Source organism: Mytilus edulis, chromosome 13 (genome assembly GCF_963676685.1).
Source record: "Mytilus edulis chromosome 13, xbMytEdul2.2, whole genome shotgun sequence".
Classification (NCBI taxonomy): domain Eukaryota; kingdom Metazoa; phylum Mollusca; class Bivalvia; order Mytilida; family Mytilidae; genus Mytilus; species Mytilus edulis.
In genome coordinates, this window is record NC_092356.1 from 60,558,668 (window position 1) to 60,583,921 (window position 25,254).

The following is a 25,254-nucleotide window of genomic DNA, read 5'->3' on the forward strand; positions in this document are numbered from 1 at the left end:
GCCAAGTGAGCTTTTCTCATCACTTGGCGTCTGTGGTCTGTAAACTTTAACAAAAAATCTTCTCCTCTGAAACTACTTGACCAAATTTAACCAAACTTCGCCACATTATTTGGGTATCTAGTTTAAAAAATATGTCCGATGACCCAGCCAACTAACCAAGATGGCCGCCATGACTAAAAATAGAATATTGTGGTAAAATGTAGCAAATCTGACAAGGTAGAATTGTTTATCAGGTCAAGATCTATCTGCCCTGAAATTTTCAGATGAATCGGACAACTGGTTGTTTGGTTGCTGCCCCTGAATTGGTAATTTTGAGGAAATTTTGCCGTTTTTGGTTATTATCTTGAATACTATTATAGATAGAGATAAACTGTAAACAGCAATAATGTTCAGCAAAGTAAGATCTACAAATAAGTCAACATGACCAAAATGGTCAGTTGACAATTTAAGGAGTTATTGCCCTTTATAGTCAATTTTTAACAATTTTCACTTTTGTAAATTTAAAAAAAATATTTTCCTCTGTAACTAAAGGGCCAAATTTATTATGAATAGAGGAAATTGTAAGTAGCAAGAATGTTCGGTAAAGTAAGGTCTACAAACACATCACCATCACCAAAACACAATTTTGTCATCAATCCATCTGTGTCCTTTGCACAGACCAAGGTGACTATTTCGACTTAAGTTTGACTATTTTTTTTATTATGTCTGTTTTGTTCACACATTGTTGTAAATTATAACGAAAATTTGATGCAACTGTCGTTCAAGTGATATAAGCGCTATATAACCAGGTTCAATCCACCATTTTCTACATTTGAAAATGCCTGTACCAAGTCAGGAATATGTCAGTAATGTTGTCCAATATTCCTTTGATGTGTTTTGTCATTTGATAACAGACTTTTCGATTGAATTTTCCTTGGAGTTCAGTATTTTTGTGATTTTACTTTGAAGTTAAACATAAATTTAATCATTAATTAAATTGATAGATTGTTGGTTGCTTTAATGTCCAGTGGCAAATATTTCATGCATGTTCAGAGCAAATTTAATCATTAAAAGTAGTAAGCATAATTTATTGAGACATATATTGCTGAATTATTTTGTCAATAAACATGATAAATGTTCTACCTGTGTCAACTGCTCAAAAGCTTGGATAAACATGATAAATGTTCTACCTGTGTCAACTGCTCAAAAGCTTGGATGAAACATGATAAATGTTCTACCTGTGTCAACTGCTCAAAAGCTTGGATAAAACATGATAAATGTTCTACCTGTGTCAACTGCTCAAAAGCTTGGATAAACATGATAAATGTTCTACCTGTGTCAACTGCTCAAAAGCTTGGATAAACATGATAAATGTTCTACCTGTGTCAACTGCTCAAAAGCTTGGATAAACATGATAAATGTTCTACCTGTGTCAACTGCTCAAAAGCTTGGATAAACATGATAAATGTTCTATCTGTGTCAACTGCTCAAAAGCTAACAACATTCCCATAAGATGTAAGTTTTTCTTGATTTTTCTACAGATGTTAAGCACACTTCCAAATTTTATTCAAATAAGTCTTTTTTAAACACATTGATGTTTATAAGGTATGATATCGCTCTATATAAAAGTTTTACTCTTTGGCTTCAGAATTGTATAACAAGAAAATTTTGTTTACTACTTTTAGTGATTAAAATCTTGCTGAAAGTGGCATTATAAACTTTAGGCACCAAAGCATGTAAATAATTTTCTGCGGCAGTGAACCTAAAGTGTTGTTGTTAAAAGACTTTCTACATTTTATTTATTTTATCATAACAACCCTGCATACCCGAGGTATCAACTTCAGAGACACTACCATAATACAGATTTACCAGGTGTTCCGGGTTCACTGTAAATGTAATTTGTTAAAAGATTTTTTTACATCTTTCCTTTTTTCCTAAATTTCTTGAAATCTGTTATATAAAAGCAAGAAAATAAATAATATTTAATGTTTATATACAAAAATACAAATCCTGCATTGAAACTCCATTATCTTTTGTAAAGTTGATTTATGATTAAAAAGTTTATGACTTTAAAGTGAAACTATTAACAAATAATTTCTTTATTATCATGATATGGTTATTGTTTCCTTAGTGTTTCTATCTTTCACTAGATTCCAGAATATTCCAACTCATAAAGTTTAGCCTTTGTAGTTTCTGGACTTCCTGCTTTACTAACACATCCTATATAGATAGTTCCTGATGTCGACAGAGATAGGGAGTGTGGACCTAAGATTCCCATGTCACTGAGGTTGTAGTAGGTAATACTTTGTCCTTGGTCAGTCAATAAATGCAATAAATGATAGTTGACATCTGTAACAACAATATTATCTGATGGTGTTGTAAGTATTCCATGAGGTTTAAATAGTTTCTCCCTGGTGTTGACATCAGGGTGACCAGTGTAAGTCCCTAGTACGTCTCCTCCTGGTGATAACACTACCACTCTACCTCTGTAATCATTATCTAAGTGGTCCACCACACAGATGTTACCATTACTGCTAGTTGTTATACAGTAAGGGTAGGAAAATAATCGTTTGTTATGATTGTCATGTTCATATTCCTTTAGTTGTTTTCCTTCCTGATCCATTACCACCACTACACGTCTTCCTGTAGCAGGGAATGCTTTACCTCCAGTCTTGGCTCCTATGATGAATCTGTGATCACTGGTCACATGGATACAGGTTGGTAACAATGGTGTTACATCATACCTTGAATCTGTCATTTGTCCTGTCATGGTGTTGATTAGTTTGAGTTTAGTCTCACCTTGTGTCTTAACAAGAAAGTTATTTGAATGAGTTTTTGCCATTCCATAAATCTTACTGTTGAGACTTGTTATTACTTCAGTTCTATTCTCCCTAAGTTTGACATGTTGTAACTTTGATCTGGTCTGATCCCCCATCCACATAGAACCATCAGAACATACTGCTATAAACTGAATATTGTTAAGATCTGTTGTATATTCTTTGTTTATTTCAAACTTAATCTTACCCTGCTGTTTTGGTTTAATTTCTACTTTGCCTTCATTATAGTCTTCTTCTTCTATCAACTCGTGTCCATTATGAACTTTTTTAGCTACACACTTTACACAGATAAATGTTTTGCAGGTTTGACAGAAAAGGCAGCATGCTTGTCCTTTATGGTTTTCACACTTGATTTCACTGAAAATAACATGTTTTCCTATATCCTTAATATCTGTTATCTGATGATCTTTAGCAATTCGTAAGTGCACTCTATCCAAGCATTCACTGCACATAAGGAGTTCACACTCAATGCATTTGAATTGTATCTTACTTTGACCTTTGCACAGCTCACATCCTACTGGAATTTGTCCTTTTTGTAAAGAACTTGCAAACGCCATTTTGACAAATTAAAGATGTCTGACTATTATATACTTCCTTGTGCCTTCTGTCTTTAAATAGCATTTTTAAATAATCTTAACTTTATTATGGTTACAATGTGTAAACATAATGTGAGCTGTGCAAAGTTCAAAATAAGATACAATTTAAAATGTATTTTGTTAGTTAATTTAAATTATAATGACAGCTTATAATGAAGATGTTTTTTCAACCTTATATGTATATACATATAATTGATATGAATTTATATGAATAAAAGTATAGGAATTGAGACAGCAATTACTTGACGCAAAAATATAAAAAGATATGTTCATATTTGTTTTTTAAATCTCATACACTATAATCTATTATAAGAAACCATTCTAAGTTCATGCTTATGCCTGTTGTTAACAAACTTACAAACTTTTTAATTTCCTAAGAAATATATGAAAAAGAATGTTTGACTTTTTAAATAAAATACTTCAATATTTTGTTGTAGGGCAGACAACATACATGACATACTAAAAGAAAAAATTCATAATTCAAAGACCATTATGATTTGTACTTTAAATTGTCCTTAAAATGGAAAATTGGGGGGGGGGGGGTCATTTCAAATTTTCAATACTTAATTGAACTTCTGTTACCCCACCCTTTTCATATAATTTAGATTTTAAAAATGTATACCTTTTCATATATTGCGTAGGTCAAAATGCTTCCGCTTCCGTAGTAGTGCGTAATGTAACAGTGGAATACCAAAGTGCCAAAAGAGAGAAAATTGGTTGATAAAAACACAGCCAAGAACTCCAAGAAAGATGACAGACGAAGTTATGGGAACTTTATTGACCTTTTCATATATTTCTGATAGTTTTCCCGACCTATTCTCATATTTTCAATCTTAAAAATGTTACCTATTCTAGAGTCACGTCCTATCCCATCACCTTGTATACAGAACTAGTGTCATATTCATAATTTGAATTTTAAATCCAATGTCATTTAATTAAGTACTATTATCTCATAGGACTATGACAACAACTAACATAACTTTTAAGCTTGACTATTTACAAAAGTTTCATTAATCATGTACAGTGTCGATGTATTTATACTTGTTTAAGAAAATGTTGTATATAATTTGTGAATAATTTAATATTGATATACTCATACTTGGAAAATGTCCTGATGTTGGTGATGTTGGGCCTGCTCCAGTCATGCTTCAGTGATTCCCTATATTAACAACCAATTTTTTTCCACCAAAAAGGGGGGTGCCGGCCCCAGCCCCACGGCCACCACCTGGATCTACTTATGATTATAGAATGCCTCTGTATCTTACAGATTTAAGAGTTTTGTAATAAGTAAACTGTTCTCAGTCCTTGATTGTAGGAGGAAAAGGCCTGTATTTTAAAAGGAAGCCTTGAACCTGAATCAAATTATTAGAGCTCTGAATTATAACTAACCTTCAGAGATATTTCTTTGCGTTTAATATTACTACATTTAATATTACTACATTTTATATTACTACATGTAATATTACTACATTTAATATTACTATCACTATATAAACATGATAAATGTCAATAGAAATATTTATCTAGAGAATAATATTAATTAATTAAAGGTAATAAGTGTAAATATGAAAAGATAATTATTAGATTACTAAAAAGTAATAAAAATCATCAAAAGATTGCAGAATTAAAACACAATTTAGCTTAAGAGTTTGTCTTAAGACTGTTTAAGCTCACCTCAGTTTGCATCCCACATTAACTTTTACAAAAATCTTCTCCTCGGAAACTACTGAGCAAATTAAACAAACTTTGATTCAATCATCATTAGGATATCTAGTTTACAAGATGTATCTGATGGCCCCAATAACCAACCAACATGGCTGAAATGGCTAAAAAAATAAAACATAGGGGTGAAATACAAGTATTGTCTGTTATCTTGAAAACTGCTTAAAAAAAGAGAAAATCTGACAGGGTCAGAATTACTCAGAATGATGACTTCTACCTTATATTTCTGTCAATCAAGAATAAAGACTTCTAAATAGGAGGTATCACCCATAAATGATGAATTTTACAATTAATTTTTTTCATTTTTTTATTTATAATTAATATCTTGAAAACTGTAGTAAATACAAAGAGAAACTAGAAATAGCAAAACTGTTCAGCAAATAAATATCGCCTACAATGTCCACAGACTGGAAATCACCACACAACTCCTTATTGGTGTACGTAACTGCTAAATGATGACAATTTATATCGTTAATTTATGTTATGTCTAATATCTGAAATTTTTTATTAGATACATAAAAACTTAATATGCCAAACTTATCTGAGCTTCACAATATCTACAAAAATCATGTTGTTTAGTCTTTATAGTTTTCTATTTTGTGTCGTTGTGTACTATTATTTGTCTGTTTGTCTTTGACTGTACCTCTGGTATTTTTCACCCCTCTTCTACAAATAAGTTCAAAATGCTGATATCTTCTGACTACCCCTTATGGGAGTTATTTCCTGTTAATTATGATTTTTACCATCATATTTTGACCAATTTTGATTAAACTTAAAAGGAAATATAGTATCTGAGATGTAAGTTTGTGTTTTTCATTCCTGTCAATTAACCAACAAAGTGAAAATTGTTACCCATATTTATTTAATTTAAAACTTGATATCAACAAATTCTTATTTATTGGATAACCTGCTAAAACTATTTATAAGGCTTAGAATATTGAAATGTTTGTATTCATTATAAGAATGATGAGATGCAGGTCCTGAAGATAATTATGTCTATAATAAAATTTATTTTTAAGTTATAAAAACAGTTGGAGGAAAGTAAAGAGGCAACTAAATTCCTATGATGATTCTGAACAAAAGGGAAAATAACCTAAGTGGCATAAGAAATATAAAGACCAAAAAGGGGCAGTACACAATACATGTCACATCAAACATGAACTAAATAAGCTGAAACATGCATGTACAGTAGGTGAACAAAAAGATGTTTAGAAAAATAGTAGAGTTACTTCCCTTTTACCACACTATTTCTTTGACAATAATTTGTTTGCTATTGGATAAAGTAAGTTTATAAAATTAAATAAACCAATTTTATTGCATCAGTTGCTCATTTTGAAAATGAATTAATGTGTATACCTTTCAATTGATTACCTTGCCAAAATATATTTGAAAGTCAAATACCCAAAACAGGTTAAACCAAAAAGGGCCAAAACTTGAGCAAAATCTGAACAATGATTAAAAGGTTTCTCTAATTGCACAATTTTTTACATGCAATAAGTTTTCAAGGATGTTAAATTATTGAAATGATGGGTGCCAGTTCTGTATGAAGGTCATTGTTCTCTCCAGTTATTCCTGATTCCTCGAATGATGAAAAAAAATTACCACACTTAACGCGTGGCCAAGGTTGTAGGAAAATGCAAAATTTGATGATACTCAGTCCACTATAAGAGTAGGAATGGGTACATACTCCACATGATGAATGAAGGTAAAATATTCGTTAAAATAACATTAACAATAAACATTTTACTTCATTTGACACTAATATTTGAGCTAAGAAAAGAGATTTGACAAATGACGATAAAAAAATTTAGGCTCATTTGAAGAATGATGATAACATATTAAGGATCGATCATTGACGAAGGATTGATACATTGGCAGAATTGGGGGTCATTATATTCTTTTGGATTGATTAAAAGTTTTGGGCTCACAGAATGGTCATAATACAGCAGAAGGGAGAAAAGGGGAATAGGTAACAATGCAGACAATCAAATTTAGTTAACAATTAAGTATGAATGAGCAAAAAAAAAATCAAAGATAATAATCCACAAAACAATACTCAAATAGCTTTAGCATGGACAAGTTGAAGTTCTCAAAAACTTTTAAAAAGTAATTAAAATTAGACTTTTACAGATGGCTTATTATTATACATGTAAAAGATTTTCATAAAGAAAAATGGGGGTCACTGGGCAAATTTTTTCAAGGCATTCAAATGGATAAAACCAGAGGATTATGAAAATCTGACAAAAAATCCAAAACATGACAAGCCAGCTTCCTTAAATATATGATACTTGCAGTAAAAGATTTTCATGATAAAATTACTGTAAACCAACTAATTTTTTAAATATGTGATACTTGCAGTAAAAGATTTTCATAAAAAAAACTACTGTGAACCAACTAATTTTCGCGAGTGATTTATTTCCGCTTCTTTCGCGAGTAAAAAAATATCACAAATATAAATTATTGCGAATATTTAAAACTAATGGATTTTTTCCTGATTTAACTACATCAAGTAAATTTAAGAATCGCTATATTAAATAGCCACCAAATATGGGCTAGAAAGAGCTAAACACGAAAAAAAGTAGCCACGAAAAATATTGTCAGTAAAACAGGTGAGACATTTCAGGGTGTGAGCTCTTGTCTAACACAAATGATGAATATTTTTTTATACGACCGCAAAATTTGAAAAATTTTTCGTCGTATATTGCTATCACGTTGGCGTCGGCGTCGTCGTCGTCGTCGTCGTCCGGCGTCCGAATACTTTTAGTTTTCGCACTCTAACTTTAGTAAAAGTGAATGGAAATCTATGAAATTTTAACACAAGGTTTATGACCACAAAAGGAAGGTTGGTATTGATTTTGGGAGTTTTGGTCCCAACATTTTAGGAATTAGGGGCCAAAAAGGGCCCAAATAAGCATTTTCTTGGTTTTCGCACTATAACTTTAGTTTAAGTTAATAGAAATCTATGAAATTTTGACACAAGGTTTATGACCACAAAAGAACGGTTGGGATTGATTTTGGGAGTTTAGGTTTCAACAGTTTAGGAATTAGGGGCCAAAAAAGGGCCCAAATAAGCATTATTCTTGGTTTTCGCACAATAACTTTAGTTTAAGTAAATAGAAATCAATGAAATTTAAACACAATGTTAATGACTACAAAAGGAAGGTTGGTATTGATTTTGGGAGTTTAGGTCCCAACAGTTTAGGAATTAGGGGCCAAAAAGGGACCCAAATAAGCATTTTTCTTGGTTTTCGCACCATAACGTTAGTATAAGTAAATAGAAATCTATGAAATTTAAACACAAGGTTTATGACCATAAAAGGAAGGTTGGTATTGATTTTGGGAGTTTTGGTCCCAACAGAATAAGGGGCCCAAAGGGTCCAAAATTAAACTTTGTTTGATTTCATCCAAATTGAATAATTGGGGTTCTTTGATATGCCGAATCTAACTGTCATGACTGTGTATGTAGATTCTTAACTTTTGGTCCCGTTTTCAAATTGGTCTACATTAAGGTCCAAAGGGTCCAAAATTAAACTTAGTTTGATTTTGACAAAAAATGAATCAGTTAGGTTCTTTGATATGCTGAATCTAAAAATGTACTTAGATTCTTGATTATTGGCCCAGTTTTCAAGTTGGTCCAAATCGGGGTCCAAAATTAAACTTTGTTTGATTTCATCAAAAATTGAATAAATGGGGTTCTTTGATATACCAAATCTAACTGTGTATGTAGATTCTTCATTTTTGGTCCTGTTTTCAAATTGGTCTACACTGAAGTCCAAAGGGTCCAAAATTAAACTTGTCTGATTTCAACAAAAATTGAAATCTTGGGGTTCTTTGATATGCTGAATCCAAAAATGTACTTAGATTTTTTATTATGGGCCCAGTTTTCAAGTTGGTCCAAATCAGGATCTAAAATTATTATATTAAGTGTTGTGCAATAGCAAGTCTTTTCAATTGCACAGTATTGTGCAATGGCAAGAAATATCTAATTGCACAATATTGTGAAATAGCAAATTTTTTTTTAATTAGAGTTATCTTTCTTTGTCCAGAATAGTAAGCAAGAAATATCTAATTGCAAAATATTGTGCAATAGCAAGATTTTTTTTTAATTGGAGTTATCTTTCTTTGTCCAGAATCAACTTAAATCTTTGTTATATACAATATACAATGTATATTCACTTTTTACTACCAACTGATAAATTAAAATAATCTTTACCATTCAGTGATAACAAGCACTTTATTTTACATTTTAATATTTTATGATGTATTTAAAAGAGTAGTTATTGTTGCAAACTCCATTAGAAATTTGAATTGATATCAGTTTTGGAAAAAGGGAAACGGGGATGTGAAAAAAAAGGGGGGGGGGGTCAATTTTTCTCATTTCATATTTCATAAATAAAAAGAAAATTTCTTCAAACATTTTTTTGAGAGGATTAATATTCAACAGCATAGTGAATTGCTCAAAGGCAAAAAAAAACTTTTAAGTTCATTAGACCACATTCATTCTGTGTCAGAAACCTATGCTGTGTCAACTATTTAATTTTAGATTTAAAAAGTTTGAAGAAGAAATCTTTAATTGATTTGTAAAATCTTGACATTTGTTTTGTGTAAAAAAAAACCATGTAATGTCAAAAATTTGATCACAATCCAAATTCAGAGCTGTATCACACTTGAATGTTTTGTCCATACTTGCCCCAACTGTTCAGGGTTCGACCTCTGCGGTCGTATAAAGCTGCGCCCTGCGGAGCACCTGGTTATATTTGTTATGCATTTGATAGATTTAAAGATTCAAAAATATAAAGAATACCAAATGGATAAGAAATATACATTATTTTAGTTTTTTTATTGAATTTTTGCTATTCTATGAGTTTTGTTCATTGTTGATGACTGTATGCTGATAATGAATGGTTTGCATCATCAGACCATGTAGCTTAAGTTTTGTTTTGTTCTAGTATCCTTGGGATTTTTTTTTTATGACAAAGTGTTAAACATACAATACAATTATAATGAATCTCATAATGGATTAATGGAAAGAATGCAATTAACCTAGCTATATAACAGACAGGTGCTCTAATTAATCATTGGTCTGGTTATTTAAATTTCTGAATGACATTAAAAGGACATTTTATGACAGGTCACCTTGGAGTGAAATTTGATAGTGTAATACTATATCACTTATCAGATGAACTAGTTAAAAACCTAATTTGATTGTGGGATTTGTTAAAACCTATAGCATTCCATGTACTTTTACACAAATAATTTATAAAAAGACATTTCAGTCTTTAACTGAGATCACTAAAAGACATTCTCAAAACCTCCACAACTATTTTATCAAACCCTGACTTTATGACATGTATAAATAGACCATTCAGCTGTTGTCAGCTCTGTGGTTGGGTTGTTGTCTCTTTGACACATTCCCCATTTCCATTCTCACTTTCATCACTTGTAGACCCTCTGTAAACCTCAGCCATTACCTTAATCTGGCTTAACTCAAATATAATCATAAAACTTCTATAAACTTCATTATCCAAACCTGACTTAATTTATAGATAATTAAATACACCTAAATATCAGTCATTATGATCATCTTACTACAGCCCTTAAATATATAATAGTAGGATGTATTATTCTTGTCATTGCAACACCTCTGAAACTATATTACAGAATGTCATGAAACTTTTTAGATTCACCATGTAGATCAATAGGAATATTAAACTATGATTCATTTTTTTCTAGGAGTTACGCTCCTTTGAACTTTTGACCTAAACATACTACTGCAACACTTTGTCAGTGTAACTCCTTTGTTACAAAAAAACAGAATTTAATGAAACTTTGTTTAAGAAATAATTTCTTAATGTCATACTCAGCTCCATGCTCATTTTAATATGGGTATAGGCATTATATTTGTCTATATTTTACACTGAGCATTAGTGTATAAAAATACGTTTTAAAAATATTAAGTTGCATGTTCCTTAAATGTATACTGCACAACAACCCTATAAGTATGTGTGCATGTGTTTTGTGCTGATAAGAACATGGCTTTGTTTACAAATCATATCAGGGATGTCATATTAGAATGGTATGTAGTCATGTGCAAATCCAATGGAAATTATGAATTTTTTCTAGGAGTTATGCCTCTTTGAACTTAGAATTTGGCCTTATTGTACTACAGCAATTACGTATTGTATTTGGAACTTCTATGAAACCAAACAACAGAACTTCACGAAACTTAATAGATAATAAGGACATAATATGCTTACATGCATATATATCCACAAGAAATTTTATCAGTAGAATTTTGTAGTGTCAATTAGGCAAGATTTTTTTTGGCCCAATAACAATTTGTATGGGGGTGGCATATGTGAGTGTGCTCATACAGGTTCTTTGATTTATTATTTTATAATACAATTGATTAACATAGGAATAACAGTACTGTAGCTGCTGTCAATTGGGAATTTGACGGTCACAAATGTTATTTTTTCCAACCTTTACTATGTGTGAACCAATCAAATCCTTAATTATAAAACGAAAATAAATCTTCAACAGTTTCAACCACAATACGGTTATTCCTTTAATCTCAATAAAAATGTCCATAAAAACCCTGATAACCCCTAAGCAGTTGGTTAACAAATATCAGAAAAGTTAAAAAATAAAATAAGGTCACAATAACTAAATCTCAATAGTAAAAAATCTAACTTCCATTAAAATAATAGGCTGGTTTTAAACCAAAATCCAGGTAGGTATAATCAGAATTCAATCAGCTACTCATTTATAATAAAGTTATGTTATCACTTATATTACTTGGGAGAAGAAAAATCTAAAATATTAATCATAAACTCTATTTTTGGAAATGTTTGTTAAAGATACCAAAGGGACATTCAAACTTATGAGCCGAAACCAAACTGTCAATATAAAGACAAAAAACGATAAAAGAAAAAACAATCAAAAGACAAAAAGGTAACAAAACACAACAAAGAAATCTATAGACTGAGGAACACTAACTTACCCCACTATCATATTCAGATAGTTTGGGATAATATAGTGTTTGCATCTTTTTAAAAAGATTCTGCGATGGTTAAAGTACGTACACTGCTGCATTTAGGCTCTGGAGTCAATTTCACACAAAAAAATCTGATTAAGATTAGTTGTAAGTCATGAACAATTCAATTAGCTACTCATTTATAATGATTTTATGTTAATATCACTCATATAATACTTAGGTAAAAAAAAGAATTTTCCAACTATTTTATGGCTATTGGTACTTTACGGAACGGAACGGAACGGAACGGAACGGAAAGGAATTTCATTTAAGGTATCCAAAGGGGGCATTTATCAAAATTTCGAAAAATCTTTAAAACAAAACAAACTTTAAAATTTCTGTGTTTTACGGTTTTCCATATACAAATAACACAAATGTATACTTAATCTCATCTTCACAGGTGAAATGTGTAATAATGTATAACATCGGAAAATATTCTGTAGATGAATATGTCGGATTGTCCTGATAAATTATCATGAAATTAACGCATTTGCAAGTCATGCATTATGATATCTAGACTGACCTCACGTCGTCCTTGATTAGAGACAGTGATCAAAATGAATCAGATTTAAACTTTTTAATTTATTTTTCCGTTCCGTTCCGTTCCGTTCCGCAAAGTACCAATTGCTCTGAGGAATTGGTATTTAACGGAAAAAACGGAAACAGACATCTTTAATGTAATTAAAGCAGTATGATAAAAAAAAATTGTCTGACACCTCTTTTTGCATGAGTGGTATGTGTTTTAGATAGCATTTTCGACTGGATCAATAATAAAAAATTTAACACAAAGGCAGGTTACACAAAAAGTCTTTCTCCTTCCATCGGTAATTATATTTTAAAAAAGAGGCCTTCAACAGCCCGTTCCGACGATGATTAGAGACAGTGATCAAGTTGAATCTGATGTAAACTTTTTAATTTATTTTTCCGTTCCGTTCCGTTCCGTTCCGCAAAGTACCAATTGCTCTGAGGAATTGGTATTTAACGGAAAAAACGGAAACAGACATCTTTAATGTAATTAAAGCAGTATGATAAAAAAAAATTGTCTGACACCTCTTTTTGCATGAGTGGTATGTGTTTTAGATAGCATTTTCGACTTGATCAATAATAAAAAATTTAACACAAAGGCAGGTTACACAAAAAGTCTTTCTACTTCCATCGGTAATTATATTTTAAAAAAGAGGCCTTCAACAGCCCGTTCCGACGATGATTAGAGACAGTGATCAAGTTGAATCTGATGTAAACTTTTAAATTTATTTTTCCGTTCCGTTCCGTTCCGCAAAGTACCAATTGCTCTGAGGAATTGGTATTTAACGGAAAAAACGGAAACAGACATCTTTAATATAATTAAAGCAGTATGATAAAAAAAAATTGTCTGACACCTCCTTTTGCATGAGTGGTATGTGTTTTAGATAGCATTATCGACTTGATCAATAATAAAAAATTTAACACAAAGACAGGTTACACAAAAAGTCTTTCTCCTTCCATCGGTAATTATATTTTAAAAAAGGGGCCTTCAACAGCCCGTTCCGACGATGATTAGAGACAGTGATCAAGTTGAATCTAATGTAAACTTTTTAATTTATTTTTCCGTTCCGTTCCGTTCCGCAAAGTACCAATTGCTCTGAGGAATTGGTATTTAACGGAAAAAACGGAAACAGACATCTTTAATGTAATTAAAGCAGTATGATAAAAAAAAAATTGTCTGACACCTCTTTTTGCATGAGTGGTATGTGTTTTAGATAGCATTTTCGACTTGATCAATAATAAAAAATTTATCACAAAGGCAGGTTACACAAAAAGTCTTTCTCCTTCCATCGGTAATTATATTTTAAAAAAGAGGCCTTCAACAGCCCGTTCCGACGATGATTAGAGACAGTGATCAAGTTGAATCTGATGTAAACTTTTTAATTTATTTTTCCGTTCCGTTCCGTTCCGCAAAGTACCAATTGCTCTGGGAAATTGGTATTTAACGGAAAAAACGGAAACAGACATCTTTAATGTAATTAAAGCAGTATGATAAAAAAAATTGTCTGACACCTCCTTTTGCATGAGTGGTATGTGTTTTAGATAGCATTATCGACTTGATCAATAATAAAAAATTTAACACAAAGGCAGGTTACACAAAAAGTCTTTCTCCTTCCATCGGTAATTATATTTTAAAAAAGGGGCCTTCAACAGCCCGTTCCGACGATGATTAGAGACAGTTGGTGGATCAAGTTGAATCTGATGTTAACTTTTTAATTTATTTTTCCGTTCCGTTCCGTTCCGCAAAGTACCAATTGCTCTGAGGAATTGGTATTTAACGGAAAAAACGGAAACAGACATCTTTAATGTAATTAAAGCAGTATGATAAAAAAAAATTGTCTGGCACCTCTTTTTGCATGAGTGGTATGTGTTTAAGATAGCAATATCGACTTGATCAATAATAAAAAATTTAACACAAAGGCAGGTTACACAAAAAGTCTTTCTCCTTCCATCGGTAATTATATTTTAAAAAAGGGGCCTTCAACAGCCCGTTCCGACGATGATTAGAGACAGTGATCAAGTTGAATCTGATGTAAACTTTTTAATTTATTTTTCCGTTCCGTTCCGTTCCGCAAAGTACCAATTGCTCTGAGGAATTGGTATTTAACGGAAAAAACGGAAACAGACATCTTTAATGTAATTAAAGCAGTATGATAAAAAAAAATTGTCTGACACCTCTTTTTGCATGAGTGGTATGTGTTTTAGATAGCATTTTCGACTTGATCAATAATAAAAAATTTAACACAAAGGCAGGTTACACAAAAAGTCTTTCTCCTTCCATCGGTAATTATATTTTAAAAAAAGAGGCCTTCAACAGCCCGTTCCGACGATGATTAGAGACAGTGATCAAGTTGAATCTGATGTAAACTTTTTAATTTATTTTTCCGTTCCGTTCCGTTCCGCAAAGTACCAATTGCTATGAGGAATTGGTATTTAACGGAAAAAACGGAAACAGACATCTTTAATGTAATTAAAGCAGTATGATAAAAAAAATTGTCTGACACCTCCTTTTGCATGAGTGGTATGTGTTTTAGATAGCATTATCGACTTGATCAATAATAAAAAATTTAACACAAAGGCAGGTTACACAAAAAGTCTTTCTCCTTCCATCGGTAATTATATTTTAAAAAAGAGGCCTTCAACAGCCCGTTCCGACGATGATTAGAGACAGTTGGTGGATCAAGTTGAATCTGATGTAAACTTTTCAAGTTTTTTAGATGAAAATAACAAATCTTCCAACAAAATGACTAAAATGTATAAAACCAATGCATGAATATCGCCCAGCAAACATCCATGTAATCTATATTTATTGTAGCATGCTAACATAAGAAATCAGAGCTATTTAAAACGTTTCTCTTGTTAAAATGTTTCTTAGGAGAGGATCTGTTTTTGCCAAACTTTTAACAATTATTTAAGAGTGCTCAACTAAATAGAAATTTGTATAGTGAAAAAGTCTTCTCTATAATGATAACAATTATCTTTGCTGTTTCTGAACACCTCAAATATATGTACACAACTCTTAACATGGGCGATCTAATATTAAACAGAATTTTAATTTAACTAAACAAGTTGTACTATTACACCATTGCTCTTGAGGGGATAGAGCGCTCACGGCGACTTGAACAGCGCCTCATTATATAGATCAAGATCCGAAATCGGCAGCTTTGAATTATGCGTGTTATATTTGTTTATTGCTTTTTTTTTCTAGAAACCGGAAACGCTGTTTTTCTCGCTTTTTATTTGTTTACATTTAGTAGTGAGTGCAAGTAAAGGGGTCTCTTATAACTAACTATATTGGATGTGATTTGTTCATTGTTGAATGCCATTAGGCATACGATGTTTTATTGGGGTATACATCTTTATTAGTTCGTCTTTTGATAAAAGTTGTCTCATTTGTAATCATACCCTGTAATAACAACCACAGTTGAGTTGCACGTTTTATTTTTAATAAGGGCAGTTACAAGGATGGGGAAGGTAACGAAGTCACTTATGCATAAGTATTAACTACATGATAACAGCAAACTACATGATAACAATTGATTGATATTACATCTCTCTTTCTCTCGCAAATGAAACTAATTGAAGAATTTTAAAAGTCTCTAATCGCACTCACAAATTGAATTAAATTGAATTGTCAATATATGAAAATTTCGGATTTCGGAACTAGCAACTTTAAAGTCTATTCTAATGAAAACTAAAAAAAAAAATGAAACTCGCTCATAAAGTTCTACGCTAATATGAGAAAACTTAAAAGTCTAATTCACAAAATTTTACAAATCAAGCTTCTCTGGTTTCTTGACAAGCCTTCCTGATTTAGTCATTGTCACATCTGAGCGCATCACTTCCTCGTCGCGTTCTTTACTTACATCTAGCTTATTGTCATTTGCTTCTTTCGGGGCGGTCTCGATTCTATTAGGTAGATTGTCTAATTCGAAATTGTCACTTGTTGTCTCACTCCTTGGAGGCTGTTTCGGTAGAAGTACGCAAGTGTTTACGATTTCTCCTGTACAAGCGATTGTTTTCTGAATCGGACCTTTGCACAATATAAAATCTCGGTTTGTCGCTGTGCTTGACAATAGTTCCTGGTTTCCATTCCTTCGAGCCGGGTAAATGACTGTGACAATGACTAAATCAGGAAGGCTTGTCAAGAAACCAGAGAAGCTTGATTTGTAAAATTTTGTGAATTAGACTTTTAAGTTTTCTCATATTAGCGTAGAACTTTATGAGCGAGTTTCATTTTTTTTTAGTTTTCATTAGAATAGACTTTAAAGTTGGTAGTTCCGAAATCCGAAATTTTCATATATTGACAATTCAATTTAATTCAATTTGTAAGTGCGATTAGAGACTTTTAAAATTCTTCAATTAGTTTCATTTGCGAGAGAAAGCGAGATGTAATATCAATCAATTGTTATCATGTAGTTTGCTGTTATCATGTAGTTAATACTTATGCATAGGTGACTTCGTTACCTTCCCCATCCTTGTAACTGCCCTTATTAAAAATAAAACGTGCAACTCAACTGTGGTTGTTATTACAGGGTATGATTACAAATGAGACAACTTTTATCAAAAGACGAACTAATAAAGATGTATACCCCAATAAAACATCGTATGCCTAATGGCATTCAACAATGAACAAATCACATCCAATATAGTAAGTTATAAGAGACCCCTTTAGGTTTACTTGCACTCACTACTAAATGTAAACCAATAAAAAGCGAGAAAAACAGCGTTTCCGGTTTCTAGAAAAAAAAAAGCAATAAACAAATATAACACGCATAATTCAAAGCTGCCGATTTCGGATCTTGATCTATATAATGAGGCGCTGTTCAAGTCGCCGTGAGCGCTCTATCCCCTCAAGAGCAATGGTGTAATAGTACAACTTGTTTAGTTAAATTAAAATTCTGTTTAATATTAGATCGCCCATGTTAAGAGTTGTGTACATATATTTGAGGTGTTCAGAAACAGCAAAGATAATTGTTATCATTATAGAGAAGACTTTTTCACTACACAAATTTCTATTTAGTTGAGCACTCTTAAATAATTGTTAAAAGTTTGGCAAAAACAGATCCTCTCCTAAGAAACATTTTAACAAGAGAAACGTTTTAAATAGCTCTGATTTCTTATGTTAGCATGCTACAATAAATATAGATTACATGGATGTTTGCTGGGCGATATTCATGCATTGGTTTTATACATTTTAGTCATTTTGTTGGAAGATTTGTTATTTTCATCTAAAAAACTTAAAAAGTTTACATCAGATTTAACTTGATCACTGTCTCTAATCATCGTCGGGACGGGCTGTTGAAGGCCTCTTTTTTTAAATATAATTACCGATGGAAGGAGAAAGACTTTTTGTGTAACCTGCCTTTGTGTTAAATTTTTTATTATTGATCAAGTCGATATTGCTATCTTAAACACATACCACTCATGCAAAAAGAGGTGTCAGACAATTTTTTTTTATCATACTGCTTTAATTACATTAAAGATGTCTGTTTCCGTTTTTTCCGTTAAATAACAATTCCTCAGAGCAATTGGTACTTTGCGGAACGGAACGGAACGGAAAAATAAATTAAAAAGTTAACATCAGATTCAACTTGATCCACCAACTGTCTCTAATCATCGTCGGAACGGGCTGTTGAAGGCCTCTTTTTTAAAATATAATTACCGATGGAAGGAGAAAGACTTTTTGTGTAACCTGCCTTTGTGTTAAATTTTTTATTATTGATCCAGTCGAAAATGCTATCTAAAACACATACCACTCATGCAAAAAGAGGTGTCAGACAATTTTTTTTTATCATACTGCTTTAATTACATTAAAGATGTCTGTTTCCGTTTTTTCCGTTAAATACCAATTCCTCAGAGCAATTGGTACTTTGCGGAACGGAACGGAACGGAAAAATAAATTAAAAAGTTTACATCAGATTCAACTTGATCACTGTCTCTAATCATCGTCGGAACGGGCTGTTGAAGGCCCCTTTTTTAAAATATAATTACCGATGGAAGGAGAAAGACTTTTTGTGTAACCTGTCTTTGTGTTAAATTTTTTATTATTGATCAAGTCGATAATGCTATCTAAAACACATACCACTCATGCAAAAAGAGGTGTCAGACAATTTTTTTTTATCATACTGCTTTAATTACATTAAAGATGTCTGTTTCCGTTTTTTCCGTTAAATACCAATTCCTCAGAGCAATTGGTACTTTGCGGAACGGAACGGAACGGAAAAATAAATTAAAAAGTTTACATCAGATTCAACTTGATCACTGTCTCTAATCATCGTCGGAACGGGCTGTTGAAGGCCTCTTTTTTAAAATATAATTACCGATGGAAGGAGAAAGACTTTTTGTGTAACCTGCCTTTGTGTTAAATTTGTTATTATTGATCAAGTCGAAAATGCTATCTAAAACACATACCACTCATGCAAAAAGAGGTGTCAGACAATTTTTTTTTATCATACTGCTTTAATTACATTAAAGATGTCTGTTTCCGTTTTTTCCGTTAAATACCAATTCCTCAGAGCAATTGGTACTTTGCGGAACGGAACGGAACGGAAAAATAAATTAAAAAGTTAACATCAGATTCAACTTGATCCACCAACTGTCTCTAATCATCGTCGGAACGGGCTGTTGAAGGCCCCTTTTTTAAAATATAATTACCGATGGAAGGAGAAAGACTTTTTGTGTAACCTGCCTTTGTGTTAAATTTTTTATTATTGATCAAGTCGATAATGCTATCTAAAACACATACCACTCATGCAAAAGGAGGTGTCAGACAATTTTTTTTTATCATACTGCTTTAATTACATTAAAGATGTCTGTTTCCGTTTTTTCCGTTAAATACCAATTCCTCAGAGCAATTGGTACTTTGCGGAACGGAACGGAACGGAAAAATAAATTAAAAAGTTTACATCAGATTCAACTTGATCACTGTCTCTAATCATCGTCGGAACGGGCTGTTTAAGGCCTCTTTTTTAAAATATAATTACCGATGGAAGGAGAAAGACTTTTTGTGTAACCTGCCTTTGTGTTAAATTTGTTATTATTGATCAAGTCGAAAATGCTATCTAAAACACATACCACTCATGCAAAAAGAGGTGTCAGACAATTTTTTTTTATCATACTGCTTTAATTACATTAAAGATGTCTGTTTCCGTTTTTTCCGTTAAATACCAATTCCTCAGAGCAATTGGTACTTTGCGGAACGGAACGGAACGGAAAAATAAATTAAAAAGTTTACATCAGATTCAACTTGATCACTGTCTCTAATCATCGTCGGAACGGGCTGTTGAAGGCCCCTTTTTTAAAATATAATTACCGATGGAAGGAGAAAGACTTTTTGTGTAACCTGTCTTTGTGTTAAATTTTTTATTATTGATCAAGTCGATAATGCTATCTAAAACACATACCACTCATGCAAAAAGAGGTGTCAGACAATTTTTTTTTATCATACTGCTTTAATTACATTAAAGATGTCTGTTTCCGTTTTTTCCGTTAAATACCAATTCCTCAGAGCAATTGGTACTTTGCGGAACGGAACGGAACGGAAAAATAAATTAAAAAGTTTACATCAGATTCAACTTGATCACTGTCTCTAATCATCGTCGGAACGGGCTGTTGAAGGCCTCTTTTTTAAAATATAATTACCGATGGAAGGAGAAAGACTTTTTGTGTAACCTGCCTTTGTGTTAAATTTGTTATTATTGATCAAGTCGAAAATGCTATCTAAAACACATACCACTCATGCAAAAAGAGGTGTCAGACAATTTTTTTTTATCATACTGCTTTAATTACATTAAAGATGTCTGTTTCCGTTTTTTCCGTTAAATACCAATTCCTCAGAGCAATTGGTACTTTGCGGAACGGAACGGAACGGAAAAATAAATTAAAAAGTTTAAATCAGATTCATTTTGATCACTGTCTCTAATCAAGGACGACGTGAGGTCAGTCTAGATATCATAATGCATGACTTGCAAATGCGTTAATTTCATGATAATTTATCAGGACAATCCAACATATTCATCTACAGAATATTTTCCGATGTTATACATTATTACACATTTCACCTGTGAAGATGAGATTAAGTATACATTTGTGTTATTTGTATATGGAAAACCGTAAAACACAGAAATTTTAAAGTTTGTTTTGTTTTAAAGATTTTTCGAAATTTTGATAAATGCCCCCTTTGGATACCTTAAATGAAATTCCTTTCCGTTCCGTTCCGTTCCGTTCCGTTCCGTAAAGTACCAATAGCCCTATTTTATTCAATCTCTACTTTTAGAAATGTTTGTTAAAGATACCAAAGGGACATTCAAACATTTCGTTTTGTTTGCGAAACTAACCCATGAATCTTATTTCTAAAAATAATTTTGATTATAACATATAATATCTTGTAGAAGGATTACTAGTTGCAATACTTCCTTACTCCGAAGGCTGTTATACTATTTGATTTTTCCTGGTGTAAAAAAAGGAAGGTAGCAATGACCAATCAAAATAATAAGTTGAAGGACACAGAATAGTCACCAAGGTCAAATAAAAAATAAATGATAAAACAAACAACAGCCCATAGGCTTATACTCAAAAGACTTGATTGACAACTGACTGCCAATAACCCCACAAAAAACCAGAAATTGGTAAATACACTTGAAACCATCAAATTTATCTTAAAAAATAATATTTATGTGCTTTTGAATCTCCTATGGATCTGTATGGGGTCAAGGGTGAACTGTATAACTAATGTATTAAACACAGGACTTTTCCTGCTTAGTAAAGTATGAAATTAACAATAATCAATGATGTCAATAGTACCCAGTAAATGTTATGTCATGAACCCCATATGAAATCTACTGACCACAAATGTCACTAAAAGAGAGGATTTCAGCTTTCCAATTGTGAACTTTCCATTTCTTAGTAGCAACATTCCAGGAGCACCTGCATACAGGGTATTATATCTCCCAATTGATACAATATTCCCGTGCTTGTATTTCCTATCATGATTTTCTTGATAGAGGGTTGCTGATCACAAGGAAGCTATTGAAGCAAGAGTTCCAAATGGTGAAGTTGAAATTATTCTTTTGTAAATTTTACCAATTGTAATTGTTTCGGAATTGCTATACAGTGATTGTTTAGTGAGTGATTCGTTGTATGTAATTGATCTGCGCACATTTAAATATACACACATTAAAATCCTTGTAAAAATATCAACAAATTATTAAGTTTGAATTTAATGGAAAATTTCATTTATATTATTTATGATACATTTTATTAAGCTCAATTTAAATCAATTGCAATGCGTCACATTATTAGTGAAAATAGTTCATTCTACAGAAATAACCTTTTATTGATGCACTTTTATACAGCATTTGGCATTTTGAGGCTTTTGAAATTAGATTTTATTGATGATAATGTTTTAGCATGACACATAAATCCTCATTCCTGTTGACAGAAATATCAGGGGTTTTGTTTATAAAAAGCCTAAATGTGCTGGGAGCTGTATGGGTCAGTCAAGGTCATTTAAAACACCCCCTAAGTAGTAGTCAAGAAAAAAAAATACTGAAGATAAATTCTCTCTAATCTATCAAGATGAATTCTTATATTTGAAAATTCAATTAATGATTCAGATACAATGTTTGATGATAGACAAGAATATATATTGTTTTGTTGCCATTAGGGGAAAAGAGTTAGAAATATAAAAGTGATTATAAGCCTCTGAGTGCTAAATTAGAGAGTACAATTTTTAAAAATCTTCCTGTTCAAACTCATAAAAGTGAGAAAAGTGAATCTCGGGCAAATATTCAAATTAAGGTGGTACCTAACACTACAGGGAGATAACTCTGTACAATCAGCTAAATGTTTTAATTACGTTGTGTTGTTAAGGGAATATTAAGCTTCTCAATGATCAAAATAAGTGTTTGTCAAACTGCTATATAACCAGTGTAATTTTTCTGATAAAACGGTTGGTTCAAATTTTTTGAAATTTTTATATTTTTGTAAAAGGGTCAAAGTAAATAACTTTGTCAAAATTTTAAGAAAATTAAACGACCCAAATTAATTTTAGCTAAAGTGTTGGGTACCACCTTAATGGCAACAGAGGTGCTTTCTATTGTGACATCAGTTCAGTAAATGGTTCATAGAAAATCTGGTTTGCCTAATCCTTCATGTAAAGCTTTTACACATTTATAAAGCCTCCCACAATTTGCATAGCATATAGATATGTTGGCTTCATTTTACCCAAAATAAATCACAGCTTGTGTTCAAATGATAAAGAAATTTTAGCTGTGTATTTCTCAATTAATGCAATAAAGCATATTGCATTGGGAAGTTACATAACAATTCCATGAACTTCCAATGTCAAGTATTAATGGTTGTTAAAGAATTTGTCATTTTTACAGATCTTTGGGGATTATATATAATATTAAGAGCCTGACATCTTATTTATTGTTGAAGACTTTATGAATTTCTATCTATTTAATTATATTTCTTTTGAGCTGCTGTCTCATTCAGTGGCGGATCTAGCCATTTTTAAAAGGGGGGTTCCCAACACAGAGTAAAAGGGGGGGGGGGGGGTTCCAACTATATGCTCCCATTCAAATGCATTGATCAACCAAAAAAGGGGGTTCCAACCCCAGGAAAATCCCTCCCCCTTGATCCGCCACTGACATTGATGCAATATTACCCCTCCTTTAATTCATTCTTGTCAAAAAATTAGAAATACAAAGAAATATAGTTCTTAAAACATAAAATGAGTTAAAATTGAATAATCATCAAGTCATAAATTAATTGTTTAACGGGAGTAATATTCCAAAGATATTTGACTAAAAATGAGAGAGTGTGACACACCTTAAACACCTGACTGTAAAACAAATACAAAACAACAAAGAATAAATTCTGTATCCCTTGAAATACTGGCACAAGTCTCAGAAATTATTATTTTTCTGAGACAATCTTTAATAATAAATTAAATGTATTTTAGAGTGACTTTCAGATATTTAATTTTTTTCAGTGATCTTAAATGTTTTCATATTCGTTGCATGCAGATATATGCAGACAAAATCACACTGAAAGGTTTCTGTGTTGGAGAAAACAAATTTACAGTAGATATTAATAGATATATGCTGAACTTGCAGTTTTTTTAAAACAAAGTTAATGTATAATCTTGATACTTTTTTATGTTTTTTCTTAGGATGGTATATTTATATCATATATTAACACTGAATATAAGATTCTAAGGTTAATTGTTTTGAGTATTTGAAGTGCCTCAGCATAAGCATGACCTTTCATCTCAGGTATGGAGGAATTTGAATCACTAAAACACAGAAAATCTTAAATTTTTGAATAGGAAATTGTGTTTTTCATTATTGGAGGGGGATTTATTATCTATCCCAAATACAGAAATCCCCAAAAATGACTCATTTGGGAAGGGATATCCATCCCAATACAGAATTCTATGACCATCCTTACGGAGGATTTTTTATTGTAACCTATTCTATAAGCTGTATTGCTTTCGGAATAAAAGTATTATTATTAATTGAAGAAGATTATAAACTTAATCAAATTTAAGTCTTGTGTAGATTTGACTGTCTTTTAAAAAAAAATGTAAATGCCTATTCTTGCCCCATCACCTTTAAATTATATATAGAATGATATCTGCAATAATGCAAATTTTTAATTATATCTTATTTGAAGCATTTAATTATTTAAGATTTTTATCTTCACAAAATTATGTAGCCTCTTAACCTGTCTTGTGACCTGCCTCCACTCTTGGCCCTCTTTCAGAAAATAGAAGGATGAAACAGAATGGTGTTGTCATCTCATCAAGGAGACTCACTGACTCACTGCAGCATTAAAACGTCTCAAATAACATCTAGGTAACTGAGGCAATAATAGGTGATACAGTCCGAGGGAAATCCTAATATTACTAGTCTTCAACAATGAGTAAAGCCTATAATGTTTTATTGGCTGCAAAAAGTTAAATGTAAAACAATTTAAACATGAAAACTTAAACAGACAAATTCATGTACAAAATGATTGAACAGAAAGAAAATATGTTACACAGCAACAAACCACATTACCACTGAATTACAGTTCATAATTGGTCTCACAATAGACAAAAACTGTTTCAAATTATTTTAATAAAAACACATTTGACCTTATTTTTCTCAAAATAAATGAACCAACTTTTCAGATAATACAATATTTTTACCACTTTCTGTCTGCACTATTATGGCATTAAAAGTTACTGTTACTGTACAAACCTTAAAGAACATAATTTTTTTATTTACATTCCATTTTAATTATGCATTGCTATTCTTTGGTGTAGGATTTTTCATCAGTAACCTTTTATGTATAAAATATAAAGATGTGAAAAGAAGAAGATGTGTATAAACCAATTGACAACTAGACAAATATTCACCAGAGTTGAAAGGAGGAAGATAAAAATTAGTAACTATTAGCATCTGTATTCAAACTGTTAATAAGCAGAACCCATATTAATTGTAGTAAATTTAAGCTGTATGTATCCAACTTTAAATAAGAATTTGTGTATAAGATACACCATTAGGGT

At 31.7% G+C, this 25,254-nt stretch overlaps 2 protein-coding genes across 2 annotated transcripts in view; one reads left to right on the forward strand and one right to left on the reverse strand.

Moving 5' to 3' along the window:
- The window catches only part of LOC139500721 (POC1 centriolar protein homolog B-like), a 126,620-nt gene that overhangs the window by 70,769 nt on the left and 30,597 nt on the right, over nucleotides 1-25,254 (forward strand). The window lies entirely within an intron of this gene.
- Nucleotides 1,948-3,449, reverse strand: LOC139500598 (uncharacterized). The gene has a single exon (XM_071289352.1). It carries the CDS (start codon nucleotides 3,371-3,373, stop codon nucleotides 2,126-2,128), a length of 1,248 nt encoding a protein of 415 aa, XP_071145453.1. The 5' UTR covers nucleotides 3,374-3,449; the 3' UTR covers nucleotides 1,948-2,125.